Source organism: Myripristis murdjan, chromosome 8 (genome assembly GCF_902150065.1).
Source record: "Myripristis murdjan chromosome 8, fMyrMur1.1, whole genome shotgun sequence".
Classification (NCBI taxonomy): domain Eukaryota; kingdom Metazoa; phylum Chordata; class Actinopteri; order Holocentriformes; family Holocentridae; genus Myripristis; species Myripristis murdjan.
In genome coordinates this window covers 25,175,124-25,190,302 of record NC_043987.1, presented here as the reverse complement: position 1 = coordinate 25,190,302, position 15,179 = coordinate 25,175,124, and the positions used below count along the sequence as shown (strand labels likewise).

At 43.3% G+C, this 15,179-nt stretch overlaps 2 protein-coding genes across 4 annotated transcripts; one reads left to right on the top strand and one right to left on the bottom strand.

Moving 5' to 3' along the window:
• Window positions 1-780: 780 nt before the first annotated feature.
• phb (prohibitin) lies at window positions 781-5,964 on the bottom strand. 3 transcript variants are annotated; one of them, XM_030057027.1, is made up of 7 exons: window positions 5,834-5,964; window positions 5,130-5,233; window positions 3,490-3,651; window positions 3,245-3,387; window positions 2,965-3,081; window positions 2,766-2,861; window positions 781-1,976 (listed from the first exon to the last, which is right to left on the bottom strand). In XM_030057027.1, exons 2-7 carry the CDS (start codon window positions 5,212-5,214, stop codon window positions 1,764-1,766), a joined length of 816 nt encoding a protein of 271 aa, XP_029912887.1. In that variant the 5' UTR covers window positions 5,215-5,233; window positions 5,834-5,964; the 3' UTR covers window positions 781-1,763. The 3 variants fall into 3 exon arrangements, with proteins under 3 accessions (XP_029912887.1, XP_029912889.1, XP_029912888.1); XM_030057029.1 differs by lacking the exon at window positions 5,834-5,964 and adding an exon at window positions 5,736-5,754; XM_030057028.1 differs by lacking the exon at window positions 5,834-5,964 and adding an exon at window positions 5,559-5,686.
• Window positions 5,965-6,640: 676 nt separating this feature from the next.
• Window positions 6,641-13,231, top strand: LOC115362943 (uncharacterized). Its single transcript, XM_030056965.1, has 6 exons — window positions 6,641-6,789; window positions 7,857-8,040; window positions 8,384-8,487; window positions 8,595-11,423; window positions 11,856-12,064; window positions 12,173-13,231. Exons 2-6 carry the CDS (start codon window positions 7,857-7,859, stop codon window positions 12,264-12,266), a joined length of 3,420 nt encoding a protein of 1,139 aa, XP_029912825.1. The 5' UTR covers window positions 6,641-6,789; the 3' UTR covers window positions 12,267-13,231.
• Window positions 13,232-15,179: the final 1,948 nt, after the last annotated feature.

Below are 15,179 nucleotides of genomic sequence, written 5' to 3'. Positions count from 1 at the left end.
CCTTTCAAACACTTCTGGAGGCCTAATTTGGAAACCACAGGGTGTAAAACCTCATGAAACTCTGTTGTCTGAAAACTAAACAAAACAACACAAAGTGAAACCAGTCACAGTGATAACCCCCTTGTTTTCATATAGGGGAGGCGACCACTCACTATTACATTATACAATTCCTCAAAAACAAATATTATTTTCAGTAAGTGAAAACTCAAGAGATTAGCTCATTTTGCTGCCTAATTTATCTGGAGAAACATGAAGTGCATGGGCTATCAATTATTTATATGATCTGGTTTTCTTTTTTTGTTCTTTTTTTTTTTTTTTTGTAGCTCTGAGCAAAGGGAGCCACTTGTGTATTTTCAGGAGTACTACATTTTCCAATTAGAAAACATTTGAGTTCTGAAAGGCTGTTGTAGTCTCCATGCCAATGCTGCTGTGTTACTGTCTGAGGATTTCAATTAAAAAAAAGCCTAGAAAATTCGCGTTTTTTTTTCCTGTAGATGATATGCACTTTTTTTGATGAAATGTGAAAACTAAGAAACAATAACCATCCTAAAACAGAACACAGAATATGCAGATATGATGTACATGTGACATTCAGCTTGAGCAAATACAAAAGAAACCCATCTCATTAGTTGCACAGTTTACCATTTTTGACCTAGAAATAACACAGAATGATCCGTAATCAAAAAGAAATACAAGTGATTAACTATTCCACCTATTTCTTAAAAAATTACCAACATCATCAGGTGACTGTTAAGGAGGCAAAAATAAACAGCAACTGGGTGCAACTGTGTATTTTTCTTTATAAGAAGGGAATGGCAGTCGTGGAGCACCCTCCTGTGGTGCAGCTAAATATGAAGGTACAGAGCAGAGAATACATTCACCTCAAAGGCCTTTGACAACAAGTGTTACCACGGCAACGTAGAAGGACAATTTTATTTTTGTTTAGTCGAGTCATTTTTGAACACGGGGCGTACATATCGTCCTCGCAAAGTAAAGACACAGAGACATTTGTAAAGAATGAAGCTGCATCCTCTACTGTCTGACAGGCAGGTTTCATTACACTTGATAGGGCTGAGGCACATTACTGATGAGGATGCTTTGCAAGAAACCAGATATATTCCAAGAAAGCTTAAACCCTCCATCTAGCAAGTGTGACTGCACAAAGAGAACTTGAGTCAAATTAATGAACCATCTCTGGCCAATTACATCTTAAAGGCAAAGTACAGCCATTGTTTACACATTTCAGTATGCTTATACAATTGCATGAAAACTGTCCAACAATACAATAACAGACCAGTGCCATCTGTCGTTAAATTACTGATTGATCCTCTCTTTTATTGTGGAATTTAAATTCGTCCCAAGGAACAGAATCACTGTATCTCTTTTCCTCCCCACATAATCACATGCTTTGACTGCGAAGTGCTTTGAATCTTCAACAAAGACAAATCTTGAGAGAATTTACTGCACTGCCGATTCTGTTTCAAAACACACTACTTTAATGTAGATTACCATAGATAGTGACTGACTCCCTCCCACTCCTCCACACACACACAAGTGAGAGAGGGCTCCATAGCTTCATCCATCATGTATCTCCCCTCACTCTGTCTCCCATGATGCCATTATCAGCAGTGGCCAGTCTATAGTTGGCTTGAGAAAGAGTGGGAGGAGTGTGTGTGAAGTTGGAGAGTCCTTATTGAATCTTCTAGCCACCCCCTCCACGGATGCTGACAGAGAGAAGGGGTGGATAGAGGGGTGTGATGCTATCACTGTGGCAACTGGAGTAATGTGCCCTGGCCTGAAGGCAGGTAAGTGACATTGCGGGAGCGGGACAGCTGGAAAGCGATGTCCTCAGCTGCCTCCAGTTTACGCAGCTCGACCAGACCGTCTCCAGCCTCCATCAGAGAGTTGGCGATGAGCAAGGCAGCCTGAGAGTCTCCCTCCGCCGAGATGATGGCAGCCTGCTTCTGCTGCTCCGCCTGGATAGGATGAAAGTAAACACTGGTGAGCTACTGTCTTTCACATCAAATTGCATTACAACCTCCACACTCTTCTTCGGCCCTGTTGTCACTCCAACTGCACAAGTGGCATGGAGACAACAGTTGGTGTCTAGTAAGGCTGTACCAGACTCAAGACTTTCCTCAGTTAAACCAGATTCAGCTGTTCAATTTGTTTTTTTGATTTTTTTTTGTTTGTTTGTTTTACAAAGTCTTTCTGGCAATCAGAAAATTTACTGGCACAGGTTTCAGTGTTGACAGATCATGTTAGTAATGATCAAAGCAATTATAATCACTCAGTAAAATGCAAAAGAGTCACACAAACACACTTGAACATCTAAAATCTAAGCCAGCTGCATAAATATTTAAACTGACGGCGAATTTGAATTACTGTGCAGTTTTTTTCCCCCTCAATTTTTTTTTTCTTACAGCAACATATGGCTCACATATTTAACAGAAACCATATCATTGAGTTGCTTTAAAAATATTACAGGAATACTATAAGCTGCAGTGTGCATGTTGTGTGTCTTTTGCTCTGTCCATAACCACACGTTGCTATTTGTCACTGTGATCATAAAGGTGAATCTTTGCAGAGATGGGGTACATTTAGTATATTTTTATTTTGGAATTGCAATGCAGACTGGCTGTCTTTAAGAAAAGAAAGAATGCTAATGTCAAACTTTGCAGGTGACTGTAGTGGGTTTCCTACATGAGTCATCCTCTATCAGACGGCAGCCATAGCGGCAACTTCTGTGAGAGACACAAAATTACCTTTTCTACCACGAAACGGGCCCTCTCAGCCTCCTGCTGGGCAACCTGCTTCATCTCAACAGCCTCTGTGAATTCCTTGCCGAAGGTCAAGTGTGTCTGTTGGAAGAACATGATAAAAAAAAAATCTTTCCTCATTTAAACCCCAACTGAAAAGATAATAAAAACAGCATTACGGCAATTTCACCAAAAAGGGTCATACCAGTGAAACATCGTCTAAGATGAGCCCAAAGGTGGAGGCTCTTTCTGTCAGGTCCTCGCTGACCTGCCGAGACACCAGCTCTCTCTGGGTGATGAGCTCACCAGCGTCAAAACGAGCCTGGGAGACACACACACACACACACACACACACACACACACACACACACACACACACACACACAGACAATTAGGAATAGTTTATACACATGCATTTAGCAGCTTGCTGAACAAAGCCAGCTGGAATAATTTATGTGCACTCCCTCTTGCTGTCTGATACACACCACTACAGCCTTCAGGACCTCTGTGGTGATGGATGGCAGCACCCTCTCATCATAATCCTCTCCAATACTGGTGAAAATGCGTGGGAGCTGGCCGGTCACCGGCCGGAAGAGGATTCGCAGTGTGATATTGACATTCTGCAGATCTGCATGGACGGTTCAAAGAAAGCGTACAGTTAATGGATAAACAGAGGTGGGGCTGATCACTGAGGGAAGGATGGCAGTCGTTCATTAGACTCCTGATGTACCTTTGCTGCCTGTGATGACAGGCACGTTGCGTGGACGGGAACGGCAGTCAAAGATGATTGGTTTCTGAACCCAAGGAATGAGGAAGTGGGTGCCTTCACCAACAACGCTGTCTTGCACTCCACGAAATCTGTCAAATATCACTGCCCTATGTCCGGCGTCAACTGTGGCCAAAAAAAAAAAAGAAAGATAGTTAGGTTCTCTAACAAAGATGAGACTTTAAAGCGTGCAGCTTCCTTTCATTGTTTAAAACTCTACAACTGTCATCAGGTTTAACCTGTCTTTACATTTCTTCAAGCATCTGAGACCAAAAGGTTTAAAAGACACTTCTAGTTATTTTCATCCTGGGCCAAATTTTCCTACTTTTTGCCAGCCTGCCAAGAATTATTTTCAAAACTCCTTCACTGTAGATTTATGCACTCATCAGTTTGCACAGAGTACTGCTCTCCAATACAACGCAGCTGAACCAAGTGAGCTTTACATAGTCAAAGCAGCACTCACATTGCAGTTACATGTCTTGATATCACTGTTGTAGATAGATCGCTTATCAGTTGACACTTCTGATATGAGAGTGTATCCGATCAGATTTAGGGTTTCTCACACACACAGCTGACATGCAGTCTTCTGCTACAGTCATGCAATATCAGAAGAGGCGGAACAACTGTGTGACATTTTATTGCTAGAACATGAATATGTTCAAATATTTAACTAATCAGAATGCACACATATCCAAACTAAATACTTTTATTTTAATTTTGACTTCTGTGGACTGCCAAGATCTGTTTATACAAGCTATTTCTGAAAATAAGTGTGATATCTGTGTAACCAGAAGAACTAAAAAGCATCCATTTTTAATGTAAAATATTATTCTTTATTCTATAACAATAACTGAATACCCATTACAAGGTCACATCTGCAAATGCCTCCTAAAAAACCCACATTTATTTATAATTAACACTATAATTAATGATTTTAAGTACTGACTGGTCTATCAATGGATTTCAATTATTACTGATTTTCAATTAATGAATCAATCATTTAGTCTAACATGTTAAAAATAACAAAATTCCCATCACAAGTTGCTTAGTTTGATTTTGAGCCAAAAACCTTATGCAATCATTTTATAATGACGAGACACAAAGAAAAGTAAGCAGCTCTTATACCCTGGGGAAATGTAACCAGAAAATGTTTCATTTTTGGATGATTTTTTTTTTTTTTTAGGAAGTACCACTAGGAGGCTGACAAGAACAGCTTCACTCACTCAGCAGTTCATATTTACAGTAACTCAGATGTGATGTAAACGCGGCACCAGAGCATTAGAATATTTTCCCTTCCAATTTGTTCAAACAAAACATCTTACGCCTGGGTATAATGCAATCTGAGGACAGGAATAACTGGAAAACTGCATGTAAGGAGGTCTAATTATCGTGTGATTAAGAAATTTTGGGTTTGACAGAGCTTTTCTGTAAACTCTGTTGAACTGTACAGGAGAGCGAACTGAGAGGTATAGAGAGACCTTTGGTGAAAAAGCCTCACTTGCAACTTTGATTAGAGATTAAAGCCCAGGTTGAATATAGCAATAATTACCCTTATAGGATAATTAATATATTTCCTATGAAGCCATTAAATGACCAGCACTCACCATTGAAAAGGGCAGAGTTCACAACTCCTCCACCGATGGCCAGGGCCAGACCCAGCTTCCCAATGGACTCAAACAGTTTGGCCATGGTACCAAATCCTGTCACACTGCAAATGAAGTAACACACTGACACCTGAAAAACACACTCACACACTACTATCCTGTCACAGCAGACTCCGGCCAACCTGCCACTGCCGAAAATGTGAGCTATCTTGGCCTGCAACACCTAGAAATGCCAGCGAAGTTTTTATTCCCTGTTTGCAGGAAGAGCTCGGCTTTGGCCTTGAGCTGACTCAAGGCTAAAGATGTTAGCTAACGTTTGCTCGCCTGCACGATTCAAGCATGTCGGCTAGCCAGGTGAGATGGGTTAACGAAGCTCTACGGCACAGGAAAACGATACAAACACGTTAAATAAATACTAAAAAAATTTACCAAACTCATGGAAAAGTTATGTCATCCCGGTCAAACTACCAGGTGGTGTGTCTGCACGCATGTAGCGACCCAACGATGCTCACGCTAACGGACAGCCAACTGTTAGCTCCTGTTAGCATTGACGTTATTTAACACTTCAACCGCAACATATCAGAATTACACGTCAAATTAATGTACCTGGCACCCTGTGGAATACACTGTTTAACCAAGTCGTGGCCGTACAAGTGAATACATTCAGAAAATACTGTGAACACACACGTTGCATCAGCACTCACCTCAGGTAAAGACAGAATATGCGTGACCTCCACCGGACGCGACGTAGGGACCAGAACACATGAAGTGTGGTTTACTGCGCATGCGCGAAGCCACAATAACCTCCTCTCTGATTGGACGGAGCGTCTCCAAGGCACGGGGATTATTCCTGATATCCATTGGTGGGGCCGAAATGTCAGAGAGCATTCTGGGGGTTGTAGTTCAAACCCCGGTCACGCTGATTGAGGCTTTGTGATTCAAGAGGTTCATGTTTCCACAGAGAATGAAACCGCCGTGAGGCTGTGCAAATCAGCCACATCATTTGTTAAAAAAACAGAAAAAAACACACAAATATTATAGCAATTTTGTGTCAGTTATTTTTTAAAACACGTTTATGAACATATAAATTCTCGTAGATAACACATACAAACCATGCGTCACAATATCAACGTTAATGAACTAAATGAAACAAAGAAAAGTAAATAGCCTAAATGAGGTTTGGGGGTTATACATAAGTTATATATAAAAAATAATTAATCAGTTGCTTCTTAAACACAACGGAGATGGAAACAAAAGTACACAAGAGGCAGAAACGTGATGTATCCCCACTTTTTAAAAAAATATGTTTTTAAGTGATAAGAACAATATTTCGAAATAATTTTTAAACCAAGCAAAGGGAGCCTTGCTATTCCTCCACTGACTACAATGCATATGATATTTGTCCATGTGAAGGGTCATATTAATCATGTCAGAGGGTCAGTTTGGTGTCATGTTGTTTATTAGCCTGCTTTGTCGGGTTTACTATCGTGGCGCACTGAGCCTGTGTACAACAGGAAAGCGCACAACACGACATGGTCGCCCCCTGGCGCGGAAACTGTCAAGCACAGAGGCATTTCATAGTTTCGTTTTTGTTGTGTGTCTTGTGTTGCGAGTGTGCGACGGGCTTGGAGAGAAAGGGAGTGTGAAACATTGTCGCCAGGTAAGACAATCAAAAAAGAAACCCGCTTAAGACGATAACGCTGAGTGAAATGTTCCTGCGCCACAAACAAGTCCGGAGCTGGTGATAGTGCGACAGGCGGATCGCCAGCTCAGATGTGTCTGGGTCAGGGTGGGTTTTTTTTTCACTTCCTTGAAGCTTCATTTCTGCAATGTCGCTGCGCGTTTACGTCCTAGATCCGTCTACTGACATCCTGTAAGTTAGCTGCAAAGTTTTCATATTTTGCGCACATTTGAAGGATAGATGGATGCATTAATCCAGAAAAGTAGAGTACTCAACATTGATTTATTTCTGGATGAGTCCCATTAGTTGCAGAGATGCGAAATGTGCTCGGCGTCCCACTAGTTTGACAGTTGTGCATTTTCGGCACCAGTTTTTATTTATTTATTTTTCTACTGATTGCGCGATAGGAGCAACCTGTAGGTGGCACAGAGGAAGTGGAGGAAGGGGCGTTAACCCCCTGATATGTGACGTTAGGACTGCATAAAAACAACAGCAGCAACAAAAAGAAAGTCATGTGCATCATTAGCTGACATGGCCTAGTGATTTGCGCCAAAAGACGAGGCACCACGTTTTCTGTGGCAATACGGAATCAGAGCACATGTCAACAAAATCATGATGATTATGATTCATTAGTTTAGGGTGTCATTGTTTGGGGACTTAAACAGGAGATTTAAGGAGATTGGAGAAGACATCTTAATAAATAAAAGTAAGTTTATTCTCAATGTTTTTCTATTCATTAAAAAAAAAAAAAAAAAAAAGATTTGTTGGTAATGGCAGCCGACATTCTTGAGTATGTTGATGTAGTATCCTAGCAACCCCCAACAGAGGGTGTTGTGTTATCAAATATGTGCATAACCCCTCCAATTTGGCTGAGTAGGTCTATTGAATTGTTGTGTGGCATTTATGCTGTAGGTGCTGTGTTTAGGCTCCCAGTCGTCACCAAATTCATTGAATTCTGTGTTGCTTTCTGTTAAAAAAAAAAAAAAAAAAATCATCTGATTGCCTCCAGGGTTCCTTCACAACAGTGACTGTGTTTCTCCCAGCAGATGGCAGAGGAGGGCCGGACAGTGAGGGTAAGTGGCCTGCCCACAGATATTGAGGATGACAGGCTGACAGATAAGCTGTGTATCCACTTCCTGAGAGCCAGGCATGGGGGAGGTGAAGTAGCCTCTGTCACCATCGTCAAAACCACGCCTGGCTGTGCCCTCGTCACCTTTGAGGAGAGAGGAGGTCAGTGGGATCAGTGTGTGTTCATGTCTGTGCATATTAAGTATAGCCAGTCTTAAATATAATGTATACTTAGTAGTTAGCAGCAGTGAGATTGACTTATAGCGATGCCTAGAACACATTCTTGATTTATTTCCCCTATCAAGAGCCTAAAAGTAATAGTTTCAGTCATTTTCAAAGTATTAAGCGTAAGGTTATCTGCTATATTGCCTGTCACCAGTGATTTACAGTACACTGAGCTGCTTTGTTGGCATGCATGTCAGTGGAGAGGCCAGTGGTAAAAGTGCCTAGTCAGGATGCTTCACAGACTGAGATTGATTTCCCTTTGGTGACCCCGATCACACAGTGGCACAGAGAGTTATTCAGCATGGACAACACATTTTGAAATTGGATGGGAAGAAGTATGAACTAACCTTGGCTGAGCATCGCCGAAATCCACAACCAGATGAGGTATACATGACCATAATATTGGAAAATAAGATTTTTATTTTGTCTTAAATATTGAATATCAATCATTGAATGTTTTTTTTTTTTTTTTGCTGTTCTTCTCTCACCAGGTCATCTTGAGTATGTCAGCAACTATTGACTACAGCAAGCTTCCTCTGGGGCAAGCAGCAGTGACAAGCCTTCGTAAGAGCCACCCTGTTATTCAGATAAGCTGTGATACTTCCAGGGAGCTGTGCAAACTGAGGGGAACCTACTCCCAAATCCAGGATGCCTTGGCACAACTGCTTGGGCGTCCTGGAGATCCAGGATCAGCAGAGCACAAAGACATAGGCCAACCTGCGCCCAGTGGCTCCAGGACTACTCATGCAGTGCAAACACCTCACACTCAGGAGTCTGTCGATCAGGACAGAAGACCTAATGAGCGGAGAGAACATATAGAGCAATTTCAACTTGGCAGGCCTTGTAGTGACTGCAGCTCAAGCCCACATGGAGACCGGACACCACATAGTTGGGAGGACACAGGCCAGACAGAGGGTGGGGCTGTGGCTCTGCAGCATCCTGGGGTTTCTGCCTCATTAGAGGAGGACCTTTCCCTGATAATGGATGCCGACATGTTCCAGTATTTACAGAGACAATGCAAGGATGAGTACCAGCATATCCTTAGTCGGCATGGTGTTGAGGTCGTGGATGTGACTGCTCAGGGAGTGACAACTCTGTTTCTCCGAAGTGCAACCAGGATGGGCGAGGCTGGTCATGAGGAGCAGTGCCTAAGGTTGGCAAGTGGGGAAATCAGGAGGTTGCACCAGGAGAATGAGGACAAGATCCGTCGAGCTCAGCTACCTAAGAGTATTCTCTTCCCTAGAGGAGGCCTGCAAAGGGCGATTGAGAACTTAGGTGTCAGGCTCCCCAAGCTCCTTCTTAGTGAAGACGACCAAAATGTCTACATCATTGGGAACCGTAGCGATGTGTCTGAGGCCAAGCAGTTTCTTCTCCTGGATCAAAGTGAAGTGAGGGGTAAAGGAGAGGGTGTAGCCAGTCTTCTTAGATCCCCTTCATTTGGCTCTCGTTCAACAAATTTGCCTGAGGACGGGGGAGTAGGTCTTACTCTGTCCTCAACAGCAGAGTCTTTGGATGGTAGGAGAGATACAATTCCTAGGTTGGATGATGATGAGAAAAGAGCTGAGGGAGCCAGAAGGTATAAACTAGCTGCCCGGTTTAAAGACTCAGGGTTGGGCGGGTTAGGCATTCGACCGGGCGACTTCACTTTACCAGGGGTCTCACCTCTCAGTAGACGAACAGGCCTCGGTCCCACTCTGGGCCATGACATAGATTCAGAAACTTCAGGGTTGTCCAGTGGAAGACTCTCCAGTGCAGTAGCTCAAAACACAGGAGGGGACATCTTGTTTAAGGATGGAGATGCTCCATTTTCATCTGCCTTTATGCAGCATAAACCCTCCCTGCATTCAGTGTCCGTGGATGCTCAACATAAGTTTACAACAGCCCCCCTCAGCACAACTCAGAGCAACAAGCAGACAAGGAGCACGACAGTCCCCTCTGCTGACTCCGGTTCCAACTTGAAACGATCCAGTAGTTTTTCAGGGACATCGCGGCCTAAGGGTGAAATTATGGATCATAGGGGTCAAGAAGACTCTGCGAAGTCTGTAGTTAGGGCAAGGGGCAGATCATCTAGCTTCAGTAACCGAACAGGGAAGGACAAGCGGGAAGTCTATAGTGCAGAGATTAAAGTTTCCACAGTATTGTGGCGGTACCTGAAAACGGCCTACAGCACTCGGCTGGAGGACTTGACCTCTGACGTGCAGATGAAAGGGGGCCACTCAGAAGCTAGCCGGGATATGACTGTCACCTTGACAGGGGTGGACTTATCCGGAGTGAAATCCGCTCAATTAGGCTTAGAGAACCTAGTGTCTATGGTTGCCACAGACTTCTGTGTTCAGGACCTGCGCTTGTCAGAACTGGGTGTGAGTGACCCAGCAGATGAAACTTTGGAGGTGTGTTGTACTGAAGTGCGGAGCCGGTTCAAGAAAGTGTCCATCGAGAAATTTAGAGACAGGATATATCTTCTCGGGCCAGAACAGTTGTGCTCTCAGGTGGGTGCTGCACTGAGAGAAGTGTTTTCCGGAGCATCCGTCCATATACCTGAAGAGGAGGACTTCTCTAGCCCCTCTACCTCCAATATTAATCTGTCCATACCTATTCAAGTGAACAAGGACCAAAATGCCACTCTGCACCATAACAGTAATCCTCAGCAGAAGCTAGAGAACCAAAAAGACGCGTATGATGGGACTGGCAGTGGTCAGGAAAGGAAATCAACCCAAAGAGGCGACTCCAGCGAGACACAGAGGAACAGTGAGGCAGAGCTTGTGAATGGATCTGTCAGCCAGCCGTTAGCGAGAAAAGACCCTGTCATTAAGGAGAAAGTGAGAAGGGCAAACACAGCGCAGGTGGATGGACAGAAGACTGACACATGTAACAGCACCTCTACGAAGGAAAATGGCAAAAGTGTGAGACGTGTGAATGGTATAGGGTCAACACCAGTCCATTCTGATCAACACACGGACACTCCACAACAACAAAGAAACACACATTCCAGCGTGACCCAGATTGACGATAGGCAGCAAAGAGGACCAGAGATCCACGCCAGCCCGGGGGGATCCAGCCGAAGTCAAGGAGGCCTGGGAGGCATTTGTGTGTGTGGGAGGAGTGTGGAGCCATTGAAGAGGACAGAGTGTGGGGCGACCATGTGCTCGGAGTGCCTGCATGTAGTGCATGCCCACTGCAGGGTTTGTGCTAAGACCGAGCCAATACCCCAGGGCATCCAGGGCATCATGAGCTACTCTGAACTGCCCTTCAGCGTGCCCGGTCACGGCAAGGACTACACTGTCAAGATCACTTACTGTATCTCAGATGGCATTCAAGGGGTAAGGCACTTACGCTGAAAAAATGCTCATTAATAACAAACGTCCTCAGTTACACAGCGATCATGTAGATGGGTGACAAGTGTGTGCTGTTAAAACATTCAAAATTAAATGCGCCAATTCAATCATGGCCCATTCAATTTCTGCGGTTAAAACCAACTAATATTACATTATGAGTTATTTGTTAGCTGTTGCCTAGTCAAAACAAACAGATTTCCAGCACTCATAGTTCAATAGTCTTCAATTTATGGTGGACATGAAACAAACACGTTTTTAGCCGTACGCCTTCATCATCGTCATAGCTGCAACTTGTTTGTTTCATGCCCTCCATAAATCAATTGAACTCTGAGTGCCAGTATTCTGTTTCTTCACTCTTTACTAGATATTGCCTAGTGGCAGTGTTAAAGACAGGTTCTTTGCTTTCTATCACACCAGGAAGGTCACCCCTCTCCCGGGTTACCATTTAAAGGAGGGGTGTTTGAAGCATTCCTTCCTCGCTGTGAGAAGACGAGGAAGTTGCTGCCTAGGCTGGAGAAGGCCTTCAGGCTGGGACTCACCTTCACTCTGACTGGTAAAGATGCAGGGGCCAAAGTTACCTGGGACTGTATCCCACATAAGACCAGCCTACACGGAGGCAAATCGGGGTGAGTGAGGCCACTGGGAATGTCTAAGAGAGCTGCAGAATTGAAGGTCAGAAACACTCGTCCATGTACCTGAGATGAACAGTCTTTTTTTAATTTTGTCTCTCCCAGGAACGGTTACCCAGATTCCGGCTACTTGACACGCTTGTCCGAGATCTTGAGCTCCCATGGGATTGAGGAGACACCAGCCAAGTCTCAGGAATAAAATAAAAACAGTTGAGCAGGAGTTTTAAAGCAGTTTTATGCCTGTTTCTCACCTGTATCGATCACTGTTGTCAGGTGAAAACACTGTATCTCCCAAACGGCAGCTTTGAGGAAACAAAGTAAATGAAAGGTCTTATATCCAGAATGACCGCCACACATTTTCCAGTTTGTCCAATGAGTTTTGAACGGCTTTTTTTTTTTTTTTTATTCCAAGAGGTTGTAGAATTTTCTCAACCCGCAGAGGGACCATACTTTAATACTTTACCAGAACATAAAACAGGAAACTCACCAAAATTGTCAATGGAGTCATTAGGATTTTACACGACAGCAGTGATATGATAATGTCCTTTGCACTGTATTTATATGTTGATTAAAGTGCCAGTTGCTTTGCTCTTTAACAGGTTAATCACAGCCAATGTTAAAAACTGAAATGTAGAACAGGTACAATACAGGTATATTTTGTCATTTGTTTGTAAAAACTGAAATTACTATTCAGAAAAGTCTCAAATAATAACAGCTGGGTACTTCTACTAAGTGTACTTTTATCAAAGTTTGCAATGCCACTGCAATTCTTTTTTCAAACTTGCCGCATACTTGTCTTTTTAAAAATGATTTGCACTGTTTTATTTTTCAAAACTGACTAAACTTGTAATGCTAATATTGTTTAATCAGCCACCAGTCTTCATTATTGCTTATTATTTTCCTGCACATTCTTAACACTGTTTCACTTTAGCTCATATGTGATGTATAAACATGTATTTTATATGGTTTTTGCATTGTTTTATACGTGTACATTTTGTGTCGTCCTGTCTTGAGGATGATGTGCTGTTGAAAAAATGGACATTTGTATAATTGTAGTGAAGTCAAAATTATTTTTGTAAGAAACATTCTGTTCTTTTCTACTCATGTGTTTCCTGTGAAGTCAGAATGGCTACAGAAATAAATAAAATAAAACACATCTCCTTACTTTTTTTTTTGTTATGCTTTTTTATTAGTCCTGGAAAACATGTAAGGCATATGGTAACATTACACACTGAAGCGTTACAAGCTCTAGAGGCCATGTGGACAACATGGCACCACGCAGTAAACCCAGAGTCAAGCACAGAAGCAGCATCAATTCAAAGGGTTTAAAAAACAAAGTGGAGACGAGAAGGGCGTTTGCAACTGGGAAAAACAACACAAGGAAGGAGAGAGTAGAAGAGGAGAACTAGATTACAAATCAACCGGTTGGGTTGCCTTGAAGAAAACGGCCAGTGGTGACTGAACGACAGCAGGTGTGTAGCAGGATGGATTTGAAATGGGGTTTTTCTGAAGCATTCCCAGAGATAGGTTAATGTATATCATGTATGCACCAGCTGACGCCGCCAATGCTGAAGGTGAGGAGAGGAGGGTGAAGTGGCACCGGGGGCAGTGGTTTGGCTGCAGTTGGCAACTTCAATACGAGTGGAAGGACATTTCCCCCATGCACCGCACCACTACACGAGTACTAAACTAACGTGAAGGAGATGGTGAGCTATACATACGCACATGCCTTATTTTTCTGGTCATCTACACATGGATTCTAGTACTGTACATGACAAGCCCAGCGAAGCGCCGCCTTAGCATCTCTGCAATGTTGTGGTGATGTTGGCATTGCATAAGGTTGAAGTGACTGCTAAGGAGCAGGCAGCTGCAGCCAGATGTGGTTGTTTTCTTTGAGGGAGGGGTGTGTTTGTGTTCTCCGAGTGGATGAGGGAGGACAGCAGCTCTGGATGTGGCAATAACCCCATGACAGAGCCCTCTCATTCTGACTTGGAAATACTATAGCTTACATCAAACACTGACAGTGTGAAGGAGAAATGGGTGTGACAGTTTCTGCAGTGGATTCAGTGAAGCACAGAATGGTGGTGTTGATGGGTTGAGTGGTTTCTTACATAAGGGAGACTGCTGTTTGGAATGACCTGTGAGAAACCATACAAAGTGAAAGAACTTAATCTCAAAGCTGGATGGTGATGGTTGGTAGCCTGTGAGGGACTTCAGCTATACAAGCCAAGGCGGACAGAAAACAAGCCACTGGAAAGTCTAAGCTCATTGTCTCAGCGCATTATTCAGACCTACACCTAACAGTGTTTATTGGTAATATCAAATCTAAAACGGCAAACGTTCAGAAAATTACCAATTTATTTATTTTCCGCTTTGACACACTTTTTCTTTGACCCCCCGTGTATCTCTGAGTTCATAAGTGCTTTTGCATAAAAATGTCTGCAATGAGTGGGAAAGCATTTCAAGATGACACATTGCAGCTTCATCGTGGTAGAAAAGCTCTCAGGCAGCAGGCCGATGCAGGACGGGGCGGTCTTGGATTGGTGGAACAGATTCACTCAAGCTGCTCTCTTGTACCCCGACCCAAGACATGAAACACCGCTGACTGAGTTCATCTCAAAGGCATCTTAGTTCAAAAGTACCAAGGGGAAAATTTTTTTGGGGGGGGGGAGAAAAAAATGTGATCTGTTTTCCACATGCTGATGAATGCATGCAGTTTCAAATTCCACATGTCAAAGTAATGTTTTATTCAACTACGGACTGCGACCGTTGCAGCGGCCAAGTGGCTCTTGGGATGCAAGACAGGAAAAGTAGAACGACTCCAATAAGCCATGAGTGAACTGAGATCAGCTGTAAAGCGGAAATGTTATGTCTGGGTCAGGCCAGGGCTGAGCTACGATCAGCCAATAAGCTGGGTTTCTGTGCAGCTGCGGTAGAGCTATGACATCCCTGCACAGCTGTGTGAAAACATCTGCTTCCTCACTTGCGATACAAACCATTTGGAAACAGGCTGGCAGAAACAAAAAGCCAGAGTATGAAACAAACAAACAAAACAAGACTTTTTGAGTGTGGAGCTTTAGAGCGTGGAGGAATATTGAGGATTTCCATCCAC